General features: G+C 36.1%; 1 protein-coding gene across 1 annotated transcript in view; it reads left to right on the top strand.

Annotated features, from left to right (window-relative positions):
• ADAM9 (ADAM metallopeptidase domain 9) overlaps positions 1-20,476 on the top strand; it is a 138,347-nt gene that overhangs the window by 84,475 nt on the left and 33,396 nt on the right. The window contains exons 15-16 of the mRNA XM_025434316.2: positions 641-746; positions 10,768-10,951. Of these exons, the coding sequence (XP_025290101.1) occupies positions 641-746; positions 10,768-10,951 (290 nt within the window). The remainder of the gene's footprint in view (positions 1-640; positions 747-10,767; positions 10,952-20,476) is intronic.

Raw genomic sequence — 20,476 nt, 5'->3', positions numbered from 1 at the left:
TATCTATCTTTTTGGTGGGGGCATCTAAATTTAGCATCTATATATGGTAAATAAAAAAAATCAATAGTAATAGCGAGCAGTGTTTTCACCAGCCCTTTCCAGCTTGATTTTTTTAAAGAGATTTTATTTATTTATTCATGAGAGACACAGAGAGAGAGGCAGAGACACAGGCAGAGGGAGAAGCAGGTTCCCTGTGAAGCCTGATGCAGGACTTGATCTCAGAACCCCAGGATCATGACCTGAGTCAAAGGCAGATGCTCAACCACTGAGCCACCGAGGTGCCCCTCCAGCATAATCTAATGAAGCGGCAAATATATGTTTTGAGAGTAGTGAGAAGGGGTATGCTTAGAACACCACCAGACTGTACAATGCCTTTCCATTTATTTATAATTTCATCTTGTTTAATGACATTTCTTTTAATGACTTTTCTTTGAGTCCAGGCTAGCTTTTAAATATAATCTAAGCTTTACTTTTACATCTTGTTGTGAAGTATAAAAGTGGAACAATAAAGTTTTTTCCTTGTGGCTTGAAAATCTTTAGAAGGTAATGTGGCAGTTGATCCAGGGTATGGGTTGTCCTAGGGAATACTTTTATTTTTGACTTAAATTGCCATACTTTTTTTTTTTTTTTAATGTTACAGAAGCCAAGGCTGCCCCAAGAGATTGTTTCATTGATGTGAATTCTAAAGGTGACAGATTTGGCAATTGTGGTTTCTCTGGCAATGAATACAAGAAGTGTGCCACTGGGTAAGTGGAGGCAAGGTTGTAAAGGAATGTGAAAGATTGTAAGACCAGTCATTTCTAGTATCTTTTATAACTCCTTGTGACTGCTGGCTTTCTCCCCCTTAAATACTGAACTTTTCATACTTAAAGTTGTATAGCATAAGGCTTTAGAGAAACTCTGAAAAGAACTAGTAAAATAAGTCGTCCCTTTTGATGTTAACAGTCTAAAATCTAGTAGATTTTAGAATCCTTTTTTTCTTATTCTACAATTCTACCTCAAATAAAGTCTTCCTCTTCTATTTTTTTAATTAAAAGATGATGCTAATGTGTAGATAAAGGTACCTGCAAAATTTATTCTGGGTGTTATGTTCTTCTTGCTCATAATTTTAAAATGACAAATTAAAACCTTTTTTTGTTTCTATAATATTTGCTTATGGTAAAAATTAATAATTATTAAAAAAGTATAAATGAGAAAAAAATCCATCCATAAACTCATTCAGCATATATTTACTAGTTTCACTGTGTTTCTTCCCCCTTTTTAGTTTCTTTGCACTATAGGTATACACACTGATATTTTGTGTCATTCGAATGATTCTGTAATACTGTGTATCTCTTGTGCTCTACCACCTACTCTGCCAGTTAGTCTAAGCAAGTGTAGTGAAACATGTTTTCTCAGAATAAATAACAACAGTGATCTCCATGTTGCTAAATCCAACTTTCATTTTTAGGTCTTCATGCTACTGGATCTTTCAGTAGCATTCAACTATGTTGACCATTTTGTCCTTGAAGAAAGAAAGCTCTTTCCTTGGCTTCTGTATGAAAATTTTTTCTAGTATTCTTTTCTGTGTTTCTAGTTGCTCTTTTAATGTGTTTATTTGTAGGCTTATCTTTCTCTACTTAGCCATGCAATGCTGTGAGACACCAGCTATGTGGGCCTGCGTGTGGTCCTCTGCCCCTCTACACATTCTGTTCCTTCTGGCTGGCACATTGTCTCCACTCCTCCAGATCTCAGTTTCAAAGACTTCCTCAACTTTCTTAGCAGAGCCAGAGAGCCTTCTTGTAGGTATTCTTACTGCTGTGTGCTTTTGTTAGCTAACTTATTGTATCTAATTCTTGTTATTAAAATAAGGTATATCTCACAGAATATTCAGAATTTACCTTTCTTGATATATAAAACAGAATAGATAGAGGGAAAATTAAAAAACCAAGAAAGTATATTAAAAGAGGATATGAATGTGACTTTTGATACCTATTTGAGTAATTTAAAAAGTAGTTGTAGATATAAGTTCTCTTGCATTCACATAGCACTTTTGGGGAAGTCAGACTATTTTATTCTTAATAAATGTTTAGTATATTTAAATTCCATGGGAAGGTTTTAGCCCAAACCACTGCCCTAGTAAGAACGATAAAAATTATATAGTATCTTAGAATAAGATAGATAGTTTAAGGGATAATTTTCCAGGTAGAAAGAAAATCGAATACAAAGTCAGTTATAAGCAGAGAATTTTCATGATTCTTTTATGGTGTTTAGGAAAGACACAGGAGGGCTCTGTCCTACACTTTGGGGGAGATTTAGACCCATTTTGGTTAACATAATCTGTCTGAATTAAAATGAGAAAAGTAGGAACGTGAATGTTGAAGGAAGGATAAACTGGTTAAAAGATTACGTGCTGCTTGAATTTGATAGTTTTTTTATTGTTCACTTCATAGTATTTTAAAATTTATATTGTGATTTCTCCTGTGGCTCTTGGGTTATTGAAAGTATATTATTTAATTTCCAGATATTTGGGAGTATTCTGGTTATCTGGTTGTTTTTGGTTTCTAGTTTAATTCCACTGAGTTCTCAATGGAAACTTTAATTCTTTTTTCTTTTTTTTAAGATTTTATTTATTTATTCATGAGAGACACACAGAGAGAGGCAAGACATAGGCAGAGAGAAGCAGGCTCCATGCAGGGAGCCCAGTGTGGGACTTGATCCTGGGACTCCGGGATCATGCCCTGGGAAGAAGGCAGATGCTCAACTGCTGAGCCATCCAGGCATCCCAGGAAACTTTAATTCTTTTCAGTTTCTTGAGATGTGAATCATGGTCCAGCATATGTCCTGTTTTGGTAAATATCCATGTACAAGTGAAAAAAAGTGTTCTATAGTTATTGGATTATGTTATTCTGTAAGTGTCAAAGTAACAGTTTTATTCAAATTTCCTATATCTTTGGGTTGTATGTGTGTTTTATGTTGGTCCTTACATTTCTGAGAGAAGTATGTTAAAATCTTGAGCTATGATTATAAATTCATCTATTTTTATTTTTAGTTCTATGATTTCTTTTTGCTGTATATCATTTGAATTTGTGTTATTAAGTGCTTAAGTTACTAGGTGCATTCACATTTAGGATTGTTATGTCTCCCAAATGAATTGACTCTTTTAGTGTTCCCAGATTTTTTTCTTTATCTTTGGAATATTATTTTCTAGCATTTTCCACAGTTTTACTCCTTATGTGACTATTTGGTGGTCAACATTCATCGGTAAACTATTATAAAATTTAGTGACATGTTTTATCTTCTGTGTTTAGCATAATATTTGGCACATAAAAGTACCTATTAAATATTTGTTGAATTGAATGCAGGAAAAGATGATATAGCCAGTGGGATTGAATGAACTGAGCTAAAACCTTTGGATAAGTGGAGACTTGGAGAGCTTATTGGACATACCTGATCCTGTCTTTAGCCTGGTTCTGTTTCCATGTTTGCCAAGTATCTTAATGAAATGATAGAAACTATACTTACTTAGAAAACTTACAAATTACTGGGAGGCTGATTTGAAAAACACTTTATGATAGTAATATAGTACTAATATAGTCATTAGAAATATACATCTGAAGTTAAACTCTGGGTTTAAATACTGCTTCACCCACCAGATCTCTGAGGCTTTGGATGAGTTGCCTCACTTTTCTTTTCTTTCTTTCTTTCTTCTTCTTCTTTTTTTTTTTTTTACATCTGTACCTCATTTTTCTATAAAATGGGGATAATAATAGTACCTGCTTCCAGTTGTTTTGAATGTGTTGATGGGTGTTATAGTACTAAGAGCACCTGGTTCATTATACAACTCATCATGGTTGTCATCATTGCTATCTTTATAATCATCCTCACAGAAAATGTATAAACTCTAGAAAAATCTAAGAAAAGTTACATGTATGGTCCTACTACCCAGAGATATTTCCTTAAATATTTGTTATATTTCCTTCTTATGTGTATGTATGTACATTTATAGAAATACATTTGTCCCTCATACAGGTATGCACATACATATATGTGGACTCAGAGACCCACATCTGAGTGTGAAAACAAAATTGCATAGTATGGTTTATCTTATTTTATAAATCTATTTTTACTTTTCACTGTATTAAGAGTGTTTACAGGATGTATCCAACTTCTTTTAATAATTTTCTTATTTTAGAAATTCAAGTTGTTTCTAGTAATTTTCTATTTTAGGTAGGTAGGATTGTGACGTATACAACTTTAGTGTTTGTTTATATTTCTCTGATAATTTCTTACTAGATTTTTCTAAAAAAATATGGACAAGTTTTAAGGCTCCTTGTGACTACTTCCAAATTGACTTCCAAAACATTTAGCTGATTCATCTTTCCATTGTCCCTTCACCAATGCGGATTGTTATCTTAAAAAATATAGTTGACCTTTGAACAACATGGGGATTAAAGGTGCCGACTTTCCACGCAGTGAAAAATTCACTTTAACTTTCGACTCCCCCAAAACTTTACTACTAATAGTGTACTATTGACAAGAAACCTTACAGCATAGATTAACATATATTTTCTGTTATATGTATTGAGTATTATAATCTTACAATAAAGGGAGGTAGAGAAAAGAAAATGTTATTAAGAAAATCAAAAGGAACTTTTGCATCTGTGTTCATCAGGGATATTGGTCTATAATTCTCCTTTTTGGTGGGGTCTTTGTGTGGTTTTGGAATTAAGGTGATGATGGCCTCATAAAATGAGTTTTGAAGTATTCCATCCCTTTCTATCCTTCAGAACGGCTTTAGTAGAATAGGTCAGTTCTTCTTTAAATGTTTGATAGAATTCCCCTGGGAAGCCATCTGGCCCTTAAAACATCTGGCCCTGGACTTTTGTGTCTTGGGAGGTTTTTGATGACTACTTCCATGTCCTCCCTGGTTATTGGCCCGTTCAGGTTTTCTATTTCTTCCTATTCCAGTTTTGGTAATTTGTGGCTTTCCAGAAATGCATCCATTTCTTCTAGATTGCCTAATTTATTGGCGTATAGCTGTTCATAATATGTTTTAAAAATCGTTTGTATTTCCTTGGTATTGGTGGTGATCTCTCCTTTTTCATTCCTGATTTTATTAATTTGAGTGTTTTCTCTTTTGTTTTTAATTAGGCTAGCTAATGGTTTATCTATCTTATTAATTCTTTCAAAGAATCAACTCCTGGTTTTGTTGATCTGTTCTACAGTTCTTCTAGTCTCTGTTTCATTGAGTTCTGCTTAAATATTTATGATCGCTCTTCTTCTGGTTGGTATAGATTTTATTTGCTATTCTTTTTCCAGTTCCTGTAGGTGCAAGGTTAGCTTGTGTATTTGAGTTTTTTCCAAATTTTTGAGGGATGCTTGTAGCCAGTAGGATCCAACAGTACATTAAAAAGATTATACACCCTGACCAAGTGGGATTTATCCCCAGGATGCAAGGTTGGTTCAACACTAGTAAAACAATCAAATGTGATAGATCACATCAACAAGAGAAAAAATAAGAACCATATGATCCTCTCAATTTGACAAAATACAGCATCCATTCCTGATCAAAACTCTTCAGAGTGTAGGGATAGAGGGAACATTCCTCAGCATCTTAAAAGCTGTCTATGAAAAGCCCACAGCAAATATCATTCTCAATGGGGGAAACACTGGGAACCTTTCCCCTAAGATCAGCAACACAATTGGGTTGTCCACTCTCACCACTGCTATTCAACATAGTACTAGAAGTCCTAGCCTCAGCAATCAGACAACAAAAAGAAATAAAAGGCATTCAAATTGCCCATAAAGTAGTCAAACTCTCCCTCTTTGCAGATGGCATGATACTGTACATAGAAAACCCAAAAAACTCTACCCCAAAATTGCTAGAACTCATACAGCAATTCAGCAATGTGGCAGAATACGAAATCAATGCCCAGAAATCAGTGGCATTTCTATACACTAACAATGAGACTGAAGAAAGAGAAATTAAGGAGTCAGTCCCATTTACAATTGCACCCAAAAGCATAAGACACCTAGGAATAAACCTAACCAAAGAGGTGAAGGATCTATACCCTAAAAACTACAAAACACTTCTGAGAGAAATTGAGGAAGATACAAAGAGATGGAAAAATATTCCATGCTCGTGGATTGGAAGAATTAATATTGTGAAAATGTCGATGCTACCTAGGGCAATTTACACATTCAATGCAATCCCTATCAAAATACCATGGACTTTCTTCAGAGAGTTGGAACAAATCATCTTAAGATTTGTGTGGAATCAGAAAGGACCCCGATTAGCCAGGGGAATATTGAAAGAGAAAACCATAGCTGGGGGCATCACAATGCCGGATTTCAGGTTGTACTACAAAGCTGTGGTCATCAAGACAATATGGTACTGGCACAAAAACAGACACATAGATCAATGGAACAGAATAGGGAACCCAGAAATGGGCCCTCAACTCTATGGTCAACTAATATTTGACAAGGCAGGAAAGACTATCCACTGGGAAAAGGACAGTCTCTTCAATAGATGGTGCTGGGAAAATTGGACAGCCATGTGCAGAAGAATGAAACTGGACCATTCTCTTACACCATATACAAAGATAAACTCAAAATGGTTGAAAGATCTAAATGTGAGACAGGAATCCATCAATATCCTAGAGAACACAGGAACACCCTTTTGAACTTGGCCACAGCAACTTCCTGCAAGATGAATCCATGAAGACAAGGGAAACAAAAGCAAAAATGAATTATTGAGACTTCATCAAGATAAAAAGCTTTCACACAGCAAAAGAAACGGTCAACAAAACTAAAAGACAGCCTACAGAATGGGAGAAGATATTTGCAAATGACATATCCATTAAAGAGCTAGTATCCAAGATCTGTAAAGAACTTATTAAACTCAACACCCAAGAAACAATCCAATCCTGAAATGGGTAAAAGACATGAACAGAAATTTCACCAAAGAAGACATAGACATGGCCAATAAGCACATGAGAAAATGCTCCACATCACTTGGCATCAGGGAAATCAAAATCAAAAGCACAATGAGATACCACCTCACACCAGTGAGGATGGTGAAAATTAACAAGAGAAGAAACAACAAATGTTGGAGAGGATGTGGAGAAAGGGGAACCCTCTTGCACTGTTGGTGGGAATGTGAACTGGTACAGCCACTCTGGAAAACTGTATGGAGGTTCCTAAAAAGAGTTAAAAATAGAGCTACCTTACAACCCAGCAATTGCACTACTGGGTATTTACCCCAGAGATACAGATGCAGTGAAACACCGGGACACCTGCACCCCGATGTTTCTAGCAACAATGTCCACAATAGCCAAACTGTGGAAGAAGCCATGGTGTCCTTCGACAGATGAATGGATAAAGAGGATGTGGTCTATATACACAATGGAATATTACTTAGCCATCCAAAAGGATGAATACCCACCATTTACTTCATCATGGATGGAAACAGAGGGTATTATGCTGAGTGAAGTAAGTCAATCAGATAAGGACAATCATTATGTGGTTTCACTCATACGGGGAATATAAAAAATAGTGAAAGGAATTATAGTGAAAGGAGAGAAAATGAGTGGGAAAAATCAGAGATGGTGCCAAAACATGAGAGATTCCTAACTCTGGGAAAGAACAAGGTGTAGTAGAAGGGGAGGTGGGTGGGTGAATGGGGTGACTGGGTGACAGGCAGTGAGGCAGGCACTTGACGGGATGAGCACTGCGTGTCATAATATATGTTGGCAAATCGAACTCCAATAAAAAAAAAGGGAAGAGAAGAGAAAATACATTTATAGTACTGTACTGTAAAAAATCCATGTGTTAAGTAGACCCGTGCAGTTTGAACCTGTGTTGTTCTGGGGCTATCTGGACTTTTCCAATTTGTTATATCAAATAGATACTTCATTTTTATTTTAAATAAATTTGTAAATATTTAAGTTTATTGTTGTTGTTTAAGAGATGTATAAAGGGATGTAGAGAAAATGTGGCTTCTACTCCTATCCTCTTTACCTGGTCCCTGCTGAACAGGTGTGTGTTCTCTTATCTTTTGTGTTTCTTTCCAGAGTCTTTATGCAAATGGATAGTCTTATTCCCTAATCCCCTTCCAGCTCTCTGCTGTATATACTGCAGACGCTGTTGTGCAGATCGTACTGTTGTGTGAAAAAGCTCTCTTGTCTCTCGGGTATATAGATGTTGTCATCTTTTTCTAAACTTTATTTATTTTTTTAAGATTTTATTTATTTATTCATGAGAGAGAGAGAGAGAGGTAGAGACACAGGCAGGGAGAGAAACCACTGAGCCACCCGGGTTGCCCTTGCTAAACTTTTTAAATGACAGATTTCAATTATACAGAGGAGTAGAAGGAATACTGTGATGAAACCCATATAGCCTAGATTAGAACATTGTTAATATTTTGTCATATTTATTTTGTCTAGACTTTGCCAAACCATTTCAAAGTAAATTATAGGCATTACAATACTTCACTGCTAAATTCTTTGGTATTCATTTCCAACACATCTGGTCGTTCACACTAGCAGTTTCAGACCTACCAAAATTAATAATTTCCTAATATCATATAATACCTGGTCAATATTAAAGTTTCTCCAGTTGTCCTCAAATGTGTTTCATAGCTGCTTTTGTTTCACATTGGGATTCTGTCAATGATCATGCATTGAATGTAGTTGTCATGCCACTTAAGTCACTTTTAATCTAATATAGTCTTCTATTATTTCTTTCTTTTCAATGATAGTGACCTAAGGAAATAAACTGGGCCAGTGGTCTTTTAGAATGGCCCATGTTCTGCGTTTATTTGGTAGTTCTTAGTATTGCTGAACTTGTGTCTCTATCCCCTGATTTTTTTTTTTATAAATCAGAAGTTAAGTCTAAAGTTTTAACTAGATTCACATTAAATATTTTCAGGAAGAATACATCATAACTGGCACATTATGTCAAGGAGGCACATAATTCTGGGTTGTTTATTTTATTACTGATACTAAGTGGTGATGACCAGATAACTTGCTACTGTAGAGTTATGTTTTTCCCATTACATTTATCAGGTAATATGTGGAAGAGTGATGATTTTGTACCATATAAATAGCTATTTTCCCACAAATGTTTCATCTCACGGTTTTAGCGCGATGTATTGATTATCTTTGCCTGAAGCAAATTGTTATATTGAGGCTTGCAATGGGATTTTCTTTGTAACAATGAACATCTCTTAGCTTTGTTGACTGTTTGCATTCTTTATTTTGTGAATTGCTTTTTTTGTGTCTTTGCTAATTTTTTCTGTGGAAGTGGTTATTTTTTTCCTACTGATATGCAACAGCTTTTTAAACATTGAGTATTTTCCTTTTACTCTAATATGTCACTAAGACTACCCATGAAACCCTACGTATATCATAGCAACATGGATTTTGGTAGGCTCCAATAGATTTAACTTAAGTCTGCTTTATGCTATGTTTTGTTTTAGAGGTTCTAATTTTAACCAACAATGTGAGGTAGACATTATTACTTATCTCTTGTTTTTCAGATGAAGGAACTGATGCTCAAAGTGTAAGCACATTATTTATAAATGGTGACATAAGAATAAATGTAAAGTTGAGACAAAATTACTAACTCTTGTTAGTGTAGGATGGAGGTCGAAGAGGAGAGTTAACAGTATATGCAAAGAGTAAATAAAGATTTTAGCTAGTGATCAGTTCAAAGGCATCAATAATGTGATGTAGTTAACAAAAAAGCTACTGTAATCTTAGGCTTAATAGTAGTACAATATCTAAAATGGAGGAAGTGTGAACTACATTTGTTCTTTGTCAAATTATAAGCAAAATTTCATACCCTCTCTGAGTAGTGTGCTTCAAGAGGCAGTGAGACAACCTGGAACATATTTAAAGGGAAGCTTCCTTGTTTCATGAGAAATGATTATAGGGTATTGCTCTGTTGACATTTAGCTCTGTTTAGGAACTACATGATTGATAATTGCCCAGTGATCTCATGTGGAAGTTCTGGGACCGGTGAGGAAAAGTTAAAAAGAGATAGATTTTAACTCAAGAAGTAAAATAGTTTTATGATATCTAGAATGGAAATCTTTAGAGGGTGATAAGTTAGAGGAATAGGTGAATTAGAGGAAAATAATATCCTATAATGACTTGATACCATAAAAGGAGATTGAACGGGAGGGTAGGTACTTGGATCACAAGATAGTCAAGTAGAAAATTTCAGTACAGTACCATAAGAGTTGATGTTAGTGGTATTTAGTGTGTTATGAAAGGATATAGCAAAGGTATTTAGCTAACACAGTGTTGGTGATAGGAATTTTAGTGAATTAATGAATTGAGTCTTAAGGTAAGTAACTAAGAGTTAGCCCAAGCCAAGAAGGGTAGAGTCCTTTCTTGGTTATTTTACAGTACAGAATCTAATTTGCTCCTTACCGTAACTCTGTAAAAAGTCACAATTGAATTGTGGTATAGTCGTATTATTTTCTGTGTGAAAGCATTTATAAAATTATAAACAACTTTTTCATTAGGCTTTTTTGATCCCTATACAGATGGAAGAAGGAGAATGAGCACTACCTGGTTCCCTACTAATCTGTATCTCAGCATACACTTACCTCTGCTATATTTTAAGAGAACTGCTTTGATGTCTTCACTCTCATACATTTTCTCTGTTTAGATTCCCTTCAACTAAATATCAATAAACTTTATGTGTCCAAATATATACTTTTTTCTTTAATATATACTGGGTGCATTTTGTGTTTGCATTATGACTGTATCTTTATAGGAATGCATTGTGTGGCAAGCTTCAGTGTGAGAATGTACAAGACATGCCTGTATTTGGAATCGTGCCTGCTATTATTCAGACTCCCAGTAAAGGCACCAAATGTTGGGGTGTGGATTTCCAGCTAGGATCAGATGTTCCAGATCCTGGGATGGTGAATGAAGGCACAAGATGTGACAATGGAAAGGTAACCAAAATGTTTTCTCTTTATGAAGTAAAGTTTAAAAGTTTAAAAAAACCCTTATACTAAGTAGTTATTCTTTTCTGATTTATAAAAGAAACCTAGTATTTATTATAGATTTTGGAAAATACAAAGCCACTACGGATAAAATTAAGAATGGCTGTTTTTCAACTGTTTAGATTTTATTGGCAGTCACATATAACCAACCCCTGGTCTATGTTGTGATATACTGTGTGTGTTTCTTTTCCTGATCAATAGGCTATAATTTATTAGCTAGTCTGCTATTATGGGGGCTCTTAGGTGATTGCCGGGACTGTGTGTGTGTGTGTGTGTGTGTGTGTGCACGCGCTTGCATGTCTCTGTACTAGAAATGGCATCATGCGTGTCTGTCCACGCTCTCTGCTATCCTAATCACCACTCTTTGGATCAGACATGAGTCAAGAATTAGCCTCTGACTTACCATTAGTAATTTCTATATGAGAAGAGCTAGGCCAAATTCCCTTTGGGGTTGGAATATATAATTAAGAAAGATAATTCAGAGTAGTGCAGAAACTGTAAGAATTCTTTAGCGATGCCATGAAGAGTGAGCAGGACCAGAAGGTGTCAGGGTAAACCTCAGTCATATACAAGAGATATTGGGGAGCAGAAATGTGGAACAAGTGGAAGAAATCAACTTAGAGGAGAGTAGAGGATGAGGAGGGAGAGATCATAACTGACTGGTGACATGACTCGTGAAAAAGTCAGGTGGACTTGCAAGTTACCTCAGTGTCTACAGAATTTTTGGTGCCAATTCTGTCCTTCCTTTCTTACAAAAAGATCTTTGTATTTTTGTGCCTGTCTTTGCCACTAAAAAACTTGGTTGCTGGAATTAGTATAAACAGTGCTAGGCAATTTTTATTTATATAAAAATTTCCGAATATTATGACTGTTTTCTGATGTTAAACTACTATGATGGGATATACGTGCCCCCCCCCCCTTCTTAAGATTTATTTATTTTAGAGGCAGACCATGAGTGGGTAGGGATGTGGGTGGGTGGGGGGAGGGGGTGGAAACAGAGGGAGAGGTAGAGAGAATTTCAAGCAGACTCCACACTGAGCATGGAGCCTGAGAGGGACTCAGTGCCACAACCCTGAGGTTATGACCTGAGCTGAAATCAAGAGTCAGATGTTCAACTGATTAAGCCACTGAGGTGCCCCGGTGTGCGTACTTTTAAGATTTTAGATAGAGTTTTGCCAGATTTCTCTTTAGAAAAGTTTTTAATAGTTTACCTTCCATTCAGTTTTCAGTAGGAAATGCTTGAATTTTCCATAACATAGTCAAGGTTAGGTATCTATCATTTTAAAACTTCAGTGGTGGTTTCCTTTTTATTTTACTCTTTCTTGTTAGTGGTATTAATTTTTTTGTCTCTATATTCTTACTCCTTTTGTGATTTGCCTATTTGATGTTCTTTGTCCACTTGAAAATTGGTCTGTGTCTTACTGATTTTAAAGAACATTAATGTCATATAAATGTTCTGTATATATGATATTTTGCTTGGCTTATTTCTTGCCTCTTGTTTTTAGTAACTTTTTTGCTATATTTGCATTTTTATGTATTTAAATCTATTATTCCTTTACTTTATAGTTTCTAACTTTACTTACATTTTTTTTTTTTTTTTTTTTTACTTACATATTTTATAAGATCTTTCTCAGTGTAATATATTATTCTCTGGTATTTTCTAGTAGACTTTGTATTTTATTTAACACCTGTTTAATTCAGGGGAATGTTGAGTGTATATAGTATGAGGTTGGTATTCTTTTTTTTCCCTTTAATCATTACTGTGTGCAGAGTTCTAATGTCATTTTTTTCAGAATGGTTTATCATTTGCCTTAATCTCATTTATAATCCCTCTTTTAATTTGAAATCTTATTTAAATTACTTATTAAATTTTTATATATTCTAGGGTTTCATTTCTGTTTTTCTCTCTCCATGCCCACTGATATTTCTAATTATTCATGTGTCATGTGTTAGTACTGTCTTATTTTAGTTTTTATTGGTTTTATAATGTATTTTTAATATCTGATCATATAAATGCCCATTCATTCTTTTTTCCTACTTTGCTTGGATATTTTTATTTATTTATCATTCCAGATGAACTTGAGAAATTTTTGTTGAGATACAAAAAAATTAAAAACTAAAAAACTAAAAAGCACTTTGGAATTTTTGTTGGGATGGCATTAAATTTATAAACTTGCAGTGGGGAAAAGTGACATCATTATATTATTGAGTCTTCTAATAGGAGGGCATGGTACGTGTCTCTGTTTTTGGGGAGTCTTTTAAAGATTTAGACATAAAGGTTTTTTGGGGTTTTTTGTTTTATTGCTGGGTATATTTTTATTATTATAAATAGGCCCCTTTTTTCCTATCACGTGTTCTAATTTGTTATGTTATAATTTCTAATTGATTTTATTGGAAGGAAAAGCTATTTTGTTTGTGTTTTTGACTGGGTATTATTGATATTCAGAAAAACATTCATTTGTATATGATTATTTTGTTACCCGCCATACCCCTTGTGCCACCTATTTTTATTGTTAATTATATTAGAATTTTCTAGGTAAATAGTCATGATCTGTAGATAAAATGTTGATTTCCTTTCTGATATTTACAATTTGGATTTGTTTTCTTGTGTAGTTACAATGATAGCACTTCTATAATAATTTCAAATAATTAGTGTACATCATTGTCTTGACCCTGACATGACCGGGAATGCATCTAGACATTCAAGGTTATGTATGATTTTTGTTAATGGCTTATTTTTCATTTAGTGGAGTATCCTCTTAATCCTATTTTATAAGAATTAAAAAAAAAATAGATTTTACATTTATGAGTAGTTTCTTTGACACTAAAAATATTAGATACTATTAAAATAATCATTATTTACCTTTGACCTACTGCTATGTGGTGGGCTATATCAATGAATTCCCTAACATTAAATTATCTTTACATTAAAATTATCTGGAGCACACACTGGTAACATTAAATTTTTCTTTAGATATATTCCTGGATTCTGTGTCCTAGCAAATTTACTTTTGTGTTTTATAACTGTATAATTTTGATGGTTTTTGATTTTATGAAATTTTACCCTGGATTATAAGTCAGTGCTCAAGTCAGATAAAAACTCTAATGAGATTGAATTAAAACACAATAGGAAATTAATTGATTTAAACCAAAGAATCACATAAAGAGCTTTGGAACCCAGAATCTCAAATAATGTTCCTGTGATTCTTTCCTGTATTTTTCATCTTTGCTCCTTCCTGTTGGCTTCTTGCCCCTAACCCTGTGCTGGTTTTATTAAGATATAATTGACATATAACGTGGTATAAATTTGGGATGCCTGGGTGTCTCAGTGGTTGGGTGTCTGTCTTTGGCTCAGGGCGTGATCCTGGAGTTTCCAGATTGAGTCCCAAGTCAGGCTCCCTGCATGGAGCCTGCTTCTCCCTCTGCCTGTGTCTCTGCCTCTCTCTCTCTCTGTCTCTCTCATGAATAAATAAATAAAATCTTAATAAATAAATAAATAAATAAATAATAAATAAATAAATAAATAAATAAGGTTGTCTAAAAAAGGGTATAAATTTAAAGTATACGGTGTGATGATTTGATGCATGTATATATTGCAAAATGATTACCATAGTAAGGTTAGTTGACATATGTATTATTAAGAATATTTAAGATTTACTCTCGGCAGATTTCAAGTATATAATATTGTTAACTATAATCACCATGCTGAATATTAGATACCCAGAACTTATTCATCTTATAACTGGAAGTTTGCACCATTGGACCAACATCTCCTCATTTCTCCCATTCTCCAACCTCTAGTAGACTAGAGGAAACCACCTTTTTATCTTTACTCCCTTTTTCTGAGTATAACTTCTTTTTTTTTAATATTACACATATAAATGAGATCATATGGTATTTGTCTTTCTTTGTCGACTTACTTCACTGAAATAATGCCCTCTAAGTCCATGCATGTTGTCAGAAGTGGCAGGACTGGTTGTTCACGAATGTGTTTACTTTTTTTATATTTTTGTGAATTTTCCATTTTTCCTCCTGTTAAGTAATTTCTGGTTTCATACTGTTGCAGTTGGAAAAGATACTAGATGTGATTTCAGGCTCCTTAGATTTTTTTAAGTCTTGCTTTGTGGCCCAACATAAGTTGTGTTCTGTAGAGTGTTCTGTGTATCCTCGAGAATGTTTTCTGCTGCTGTTGCATGGGCTGTTCCATTTATGTTTGTTAGATCCATTTTCGTCTATAAAATTCTTTAGGTCTGTCTGCTGTTTCCTTATTAAATTTCTGTCTGGACGATCTATCCAGTGTTGAAAGTGGAGTATGGAAGTCTGCTATTATTACTGTATTGCTGTCTATTTTTCCCTTCAGTTATTATTTGCTTTAGATATTTAGGTGCTCCAATGTAGGGTGTGTAAATACTTAAAATTATTATATCTTCTTGATGAATTGATTCCTTTATCCCCATTTCATGACCTTCTTTGTCTCTTGCTACCATTTTTAATTAAAAGTCTATTATATGTGATATAAGTATACCCATTTACATGGGATATTTTTTCTATTCCTTCACTTTCAGCCTGTTTCCTTATCACTAAAGTAAGCCTCTTTTAGACATATTGTTGGATCTTGTTTCTTTTTTTTCTTTTAAGCCTATTCAGCCACTTTGTGTCTTTTGATATGGGATTTTTTTCTCTTTATCTTTTACATGTCTACTATGTTTCTTCTTTTGTGGTTATCATGAAGCTTATATAAACATTTTGTAGCGATAATGGTCTATTTTAAGCTGATAATAACTTACATTAAATTGCATACAGAAGCTCTATACTTTTACTTCTCTCATTTTAAACTATTGGTGTCATACTTTGCATCTTTTTATATTGTGCATCCATTAATAAGCTGTTAGTTATTTTTATTTTTAAAAAATTTTTATGCTAGAGATACAGTGATTTACACAGCACCATTACAGAATTAAGGTATGAATTTTATGGTTTTATGTTTTCATATTGTTAGTATCTTTTCATTTCAACTTGAAGAATTCTTTTTAACATTTCTTGTAAGCCTTTGTTTGTCAGGGAATGTTTTTAACCCTCATTCATTTCTGAAGTACAGTTTTGCCAGATATAGTGTTCTTGGTTGGCAATTTTTTGTTGTTCAGCACATTGGCTGTATAATTCTACTTTGTTCTGGCTTGCAAAGTTTCTTTAGAGACATCCATTGGTAGCCCTATGGGGGTTCCTTTGTATATGATGAATCTTGCTACATTCTTTTCCTTCTTTAGAAGTTTTCTCCTCATTTTTGTCTCTTAACATTTGGTTATAATGTATCTCAAGTAATTTTTGGGTTGTTCTTTAATGGAGTTCTTTGAGCTTCCTGTACCTGAATGCCATATTCTCCCAAAATTTGAGGAGATTTCAACTATTATTTCCTTAAATAAACTTTCTACCACTTTCTTCTGGGACTCCTATGATATAAATGTTTGTTCCCTTGATGGTGTCCTTTAATTCACATAGGCTTTCTTCACTCTTTTTCATCCTTTTTTCTTTTTAGTTTCTCTAACTGGCAAATTTCTTTTTCTTTTTAGGATTTTATATATTTATTTGAGAGAGAGGGAGAGACTGCATGAGTAAGGGGAGGTGCAGAGGGAGAGGGAGAAGCAGACTTCCTGCTGAGCAGGGAGTCCAATGTGGGGCTCAGTCCCAGGACCATGGATGGGATCATGATCTGAGCCAAAGGTAGATGCTTAACCGACTGAGCTACCCAGGTGCCCCATCTAACTGGCTAATTTCAAACAATCTGTCATTGAGTTTGCTGATTCTTTGTTCTGGATGAGTAAATCTGTTCTTAGAGCTCTCTGTTAAATTTTTCATTTCTGTCATTGTATTCTCCAGCTCCAGGATTTCTGTTGGGTTCATTGGTTTTCCTGATCTTGTTTAGTAGTCTGTGTTCTCTTTTATTTCATTCAGTTTCTTTATGATGATTATTTTGTATTCTTTTTCAAGTAATCTATGGATTTTCATTTCTTGGGGTCATTTATTAGTGCTATATTAGTTTCTTTCGGTGATTTCATATTTGCCTGATTCTTCCATTTAGTATTTGAAGGAACAAACGCCTCTCTCAGTCTTTATAGATTGGTTTCATGAGGTAAGACCTTCCTGTCTATTTCTGTACTGATGGGATTACCTTTGGAATCTTAGTCTGGCTGGGTTGAAACTGGTTACAACGCCACAGTAGGGTTGTTGGTCTTGTTATCAAGGGCTTTGATGAGCATAGAGGCTGACTGGTCCCTGAGTGGACTGAACTGTCTCAGTACCTTGTTCAGTAAGTAGGGTGTTCCTGAGACAAGGGTACACGGTTGGGTCTTTAGACACCAGGCCTATTACCAGGTGCATGGACTGGTGTGGCTCCCATCAGGGAGGGACCTGAGAAGATTGCTGTCTGTTCCCTGGATGGGTCCCTGGGTGGCCAGGACTGCTCCCTGACTAGTGGGAGGGACTGGAGCAGAATATAGGGCCAGTTCAGGATCTCCTGATGAGCAGACATGATATCTGCCTTTGGGTCCCTGTAGTGGCAGGACAGCTTGTGGAACAAGGCTTGGAGGTACTGAAACCGAGTATAGATTGCTTTCAGAATCTTTGGGGATGCAGGTGGGTCCCTTGGTTGGTGGATCTGGTGGTAGACTGTGGCTGTGATGGGGCTGGAGCCAATTATAAGGCCCTTTGAGGTATTCTGGGAGGCTCATTTGGGAGTGTCTTATTTTGGGTCCCTGTGCCAGCAAATGTATTCACAGACTGTGGTTGTTAGGGATTATAGCCAAGTAAAGGGTCCTTTTAGAAATGGTGGGGTGGTAGACAAGAGTGTCTCCCACTGGGACCTGGACCCTTTGGACTACTGGTGGACTGTTAACTGTGAAGAAGAAGCTAGAGCTGCTTATAGGGCTCTTTCAGGATCTCAGGGGGTATGGATGGGAGTTTCTCTTGCCTGGTTCCTGTGTCAGCAGGCCTGTTCAGGGAGTGTGATTGGCAGGGGGTCCTAGAGTTGAGTATAGAGCCCTTTTAGACTCTATAATCCAAGTTTGGCAGGTTTACCTCCAGGGGCTCCCAGACTGTGGCCAGGAGGGGCTAAAGCAAGTTCATGGGCCACTTCAGGGTCCTCAGCTGGGACAGGGTCTGTGTACCTACTACTTTATGCATATATGGGTGTGACTCCTCTTGGGTCCTTTGGTGTATGATGCTGGTGAAAGACCTAAAGCCAGATGGGTCTGTAGCCAAGTCCTTGGACTGTGGAGCTCCTTCTGGGTTTATAGCCAGGTGCACAGTTGTTAAGTGAGCCTTCTGATACAAACCTAACTTTTCAAAATGGCTCTTCTCAGTCTTGGACTATACAGGAGTTTCATAGTCTCCATAGTGCCTAGTCCCAGATCTCCTGCAAAGGCACTTTGGTGCATGGATGGATTTCAGATTATTATGTGTGTGGTCGGGGATGTGGTTGAATGACCTTTTATGAGGTCATTTTGCTGATATCACTTCTCTCGTTGGTTTTATTTCCTTCTCCTGCACACAGACATTTACAATGTAATAGGAAAAAACCCTCATCTTTCCCCAGTACCCTTGAGGTAGGTAGGATTGTTTTTACCTCCAGCTATAAATCAAGACATCTTGGGAAAGGAATATGAGAGACAACTTCAGAGGCCGGTTATAATATCCAGAGGTATAATACAGTATGATTGGTAGGGTCTAGAATACAGGAATACAGGCTCTGCCACATGCTTAACCCTCCTTTTAACCCATGACTGTGAGGGGAAGTGAAGAGTTAGGTAAGTTTACCAGAAGAGAGAGAGAGAGAGAGAGAGAGAGAGATGGGAAATCAGACTGAATAGAATGGGCGGAAAAAAAAAATGGAGAGGGGCACCTGGGTGGCTCAGTGATTGAACATCTGTCTTTGGCTCAGGTCATGATCCCAGGATCCTGGGATCGAGAACCCTATCAGGCTCCCCAAAGGGAGCCTCCTCCCTCTGCTTATGTCTTAGCCTCGTTCTCTGTGTCTCTCATGAATAAATAAATAAAGTCTTTTAAAAAGGCAAAGAAAATAAGTCAACAAAATACAGAAAAAAAAAAAAGTTTAGACATCACTACAGTCCAATCTTATTATATAGTCTCTGTTTTCTTCAGTTTCAATACCTAAGGCTAGTCATTAGTGGAGATGTTTCAGTGTGCTCAGGCTGCCACAAAAAATACTATTTCTCAGTTGGCTTAAACAATGGAAATTTATTTCCATTCTGGAGAGTGGGAAGTCCAAGATCAGGGTGCCAGCAAGGTAGATTTCCTTCTTAGGCCTCTTTTCTTGGCTCATAGATAGCTATCATCTTGCTATATGCTCATATGACCCCTTTTCTGTTTGCGTGTGGAGGAAGCAAAAGAAAGCACAAACTCTCTGGTGTCTCTTATAAAGACACTAATCCCATCAGACCAGGGTTCCATCCTCATGACATCTAACCTTAATTACCTCCCCAAATCTTCATCTCCAGACGAGATTGGGCACGTTCAGGTTAGTATGGCCTTAGACAAATCTTCATCTCCAAATACCATCATTCAACGTAGGAAGTTTGAGAGGATACAAGCATTGAGTTCACGAAGAGAGCCACTAGAATGGACTCAACTTAATAGAAGGAGGATATTACTCATTTCTTCCTCATGCCATGTATCCTTTTGCTGTTGCATTGTGTGCATCCTGCTCAGTGCAGTAAAGGTTTTAAAGCTTTTCCTAAACATTTGCACATTTCAATTAATTTAGGTATTTGTTTGATTTTGGTCTAGGCATAAGTGAGAAATACTCATCAATATATTAGGGTTCTCCTGAGAAGCAGAACTAATTGTGTGTGTGTGTGTGTGTGTGTGTGTGTGTGTGTGTGTGTAAGACTTCTTATGTAGAATTGGCCTACATGTTTGAAGGTTAGTAAGTCCTAAGGTACAGTATCTTCAGTAGGCAAGCTGGACACTCAGAAGCGCTGATGGTGTAGTTCTGGTCCAATGACTGGGAGAGAGAGGGCAGTTAAGCAGGAATAGAGACCACGGGCATTTAGGCCATCTCTTCATGTGATGTACCTTTAGGACCTCCTCAGGCTGTATCATGTATCTGCCACTTTCATTTGATGATGGAAAGTTGCTGTGCCTGCTAGACTTTAAGGCTTGATGGGTCAGGTAACACCCAGTTCATGATGAATAGTTCAGGTCCCATGGTAACATGGCTTATGGTTAAATGATCAGTCTAGTAGCTGGCATGACCGTATCTAAAACAAGAGAGTAGTTATCTGCAGAGGATGGCAGAGTTTTGCTCCAAAATCCTTAGGAGTAGTGTAGTGCTGTTCACCTCTCAGGGAACTGCCAGAGAAACTCTATTTGCCACTGACATTTCAATCGTCACTGGATCTGCAAGCAAGGGTGCAATTGGCAGAGCAGTTTGTGTGGCATCCTGGACCCTTTGCAGAG

This window comes from Canis lupus, chromosome 16 (assembly GCF_003254725.2).
Source record: "Canis lupus dingo isolate Sandy chromosome 16, ASM325472v2, whole genome shotgun sequence".
NCBI lineage: Eukaryota > Metazoa > Chordata > Mammalia > Carnivora > Canidae > Canis > Canis lupus.
The sequence above is the reverse complement of the archived record's forward strand: the minus strand, read 5'-3'. Positions and strand labels throughout refer to the sequence as shown.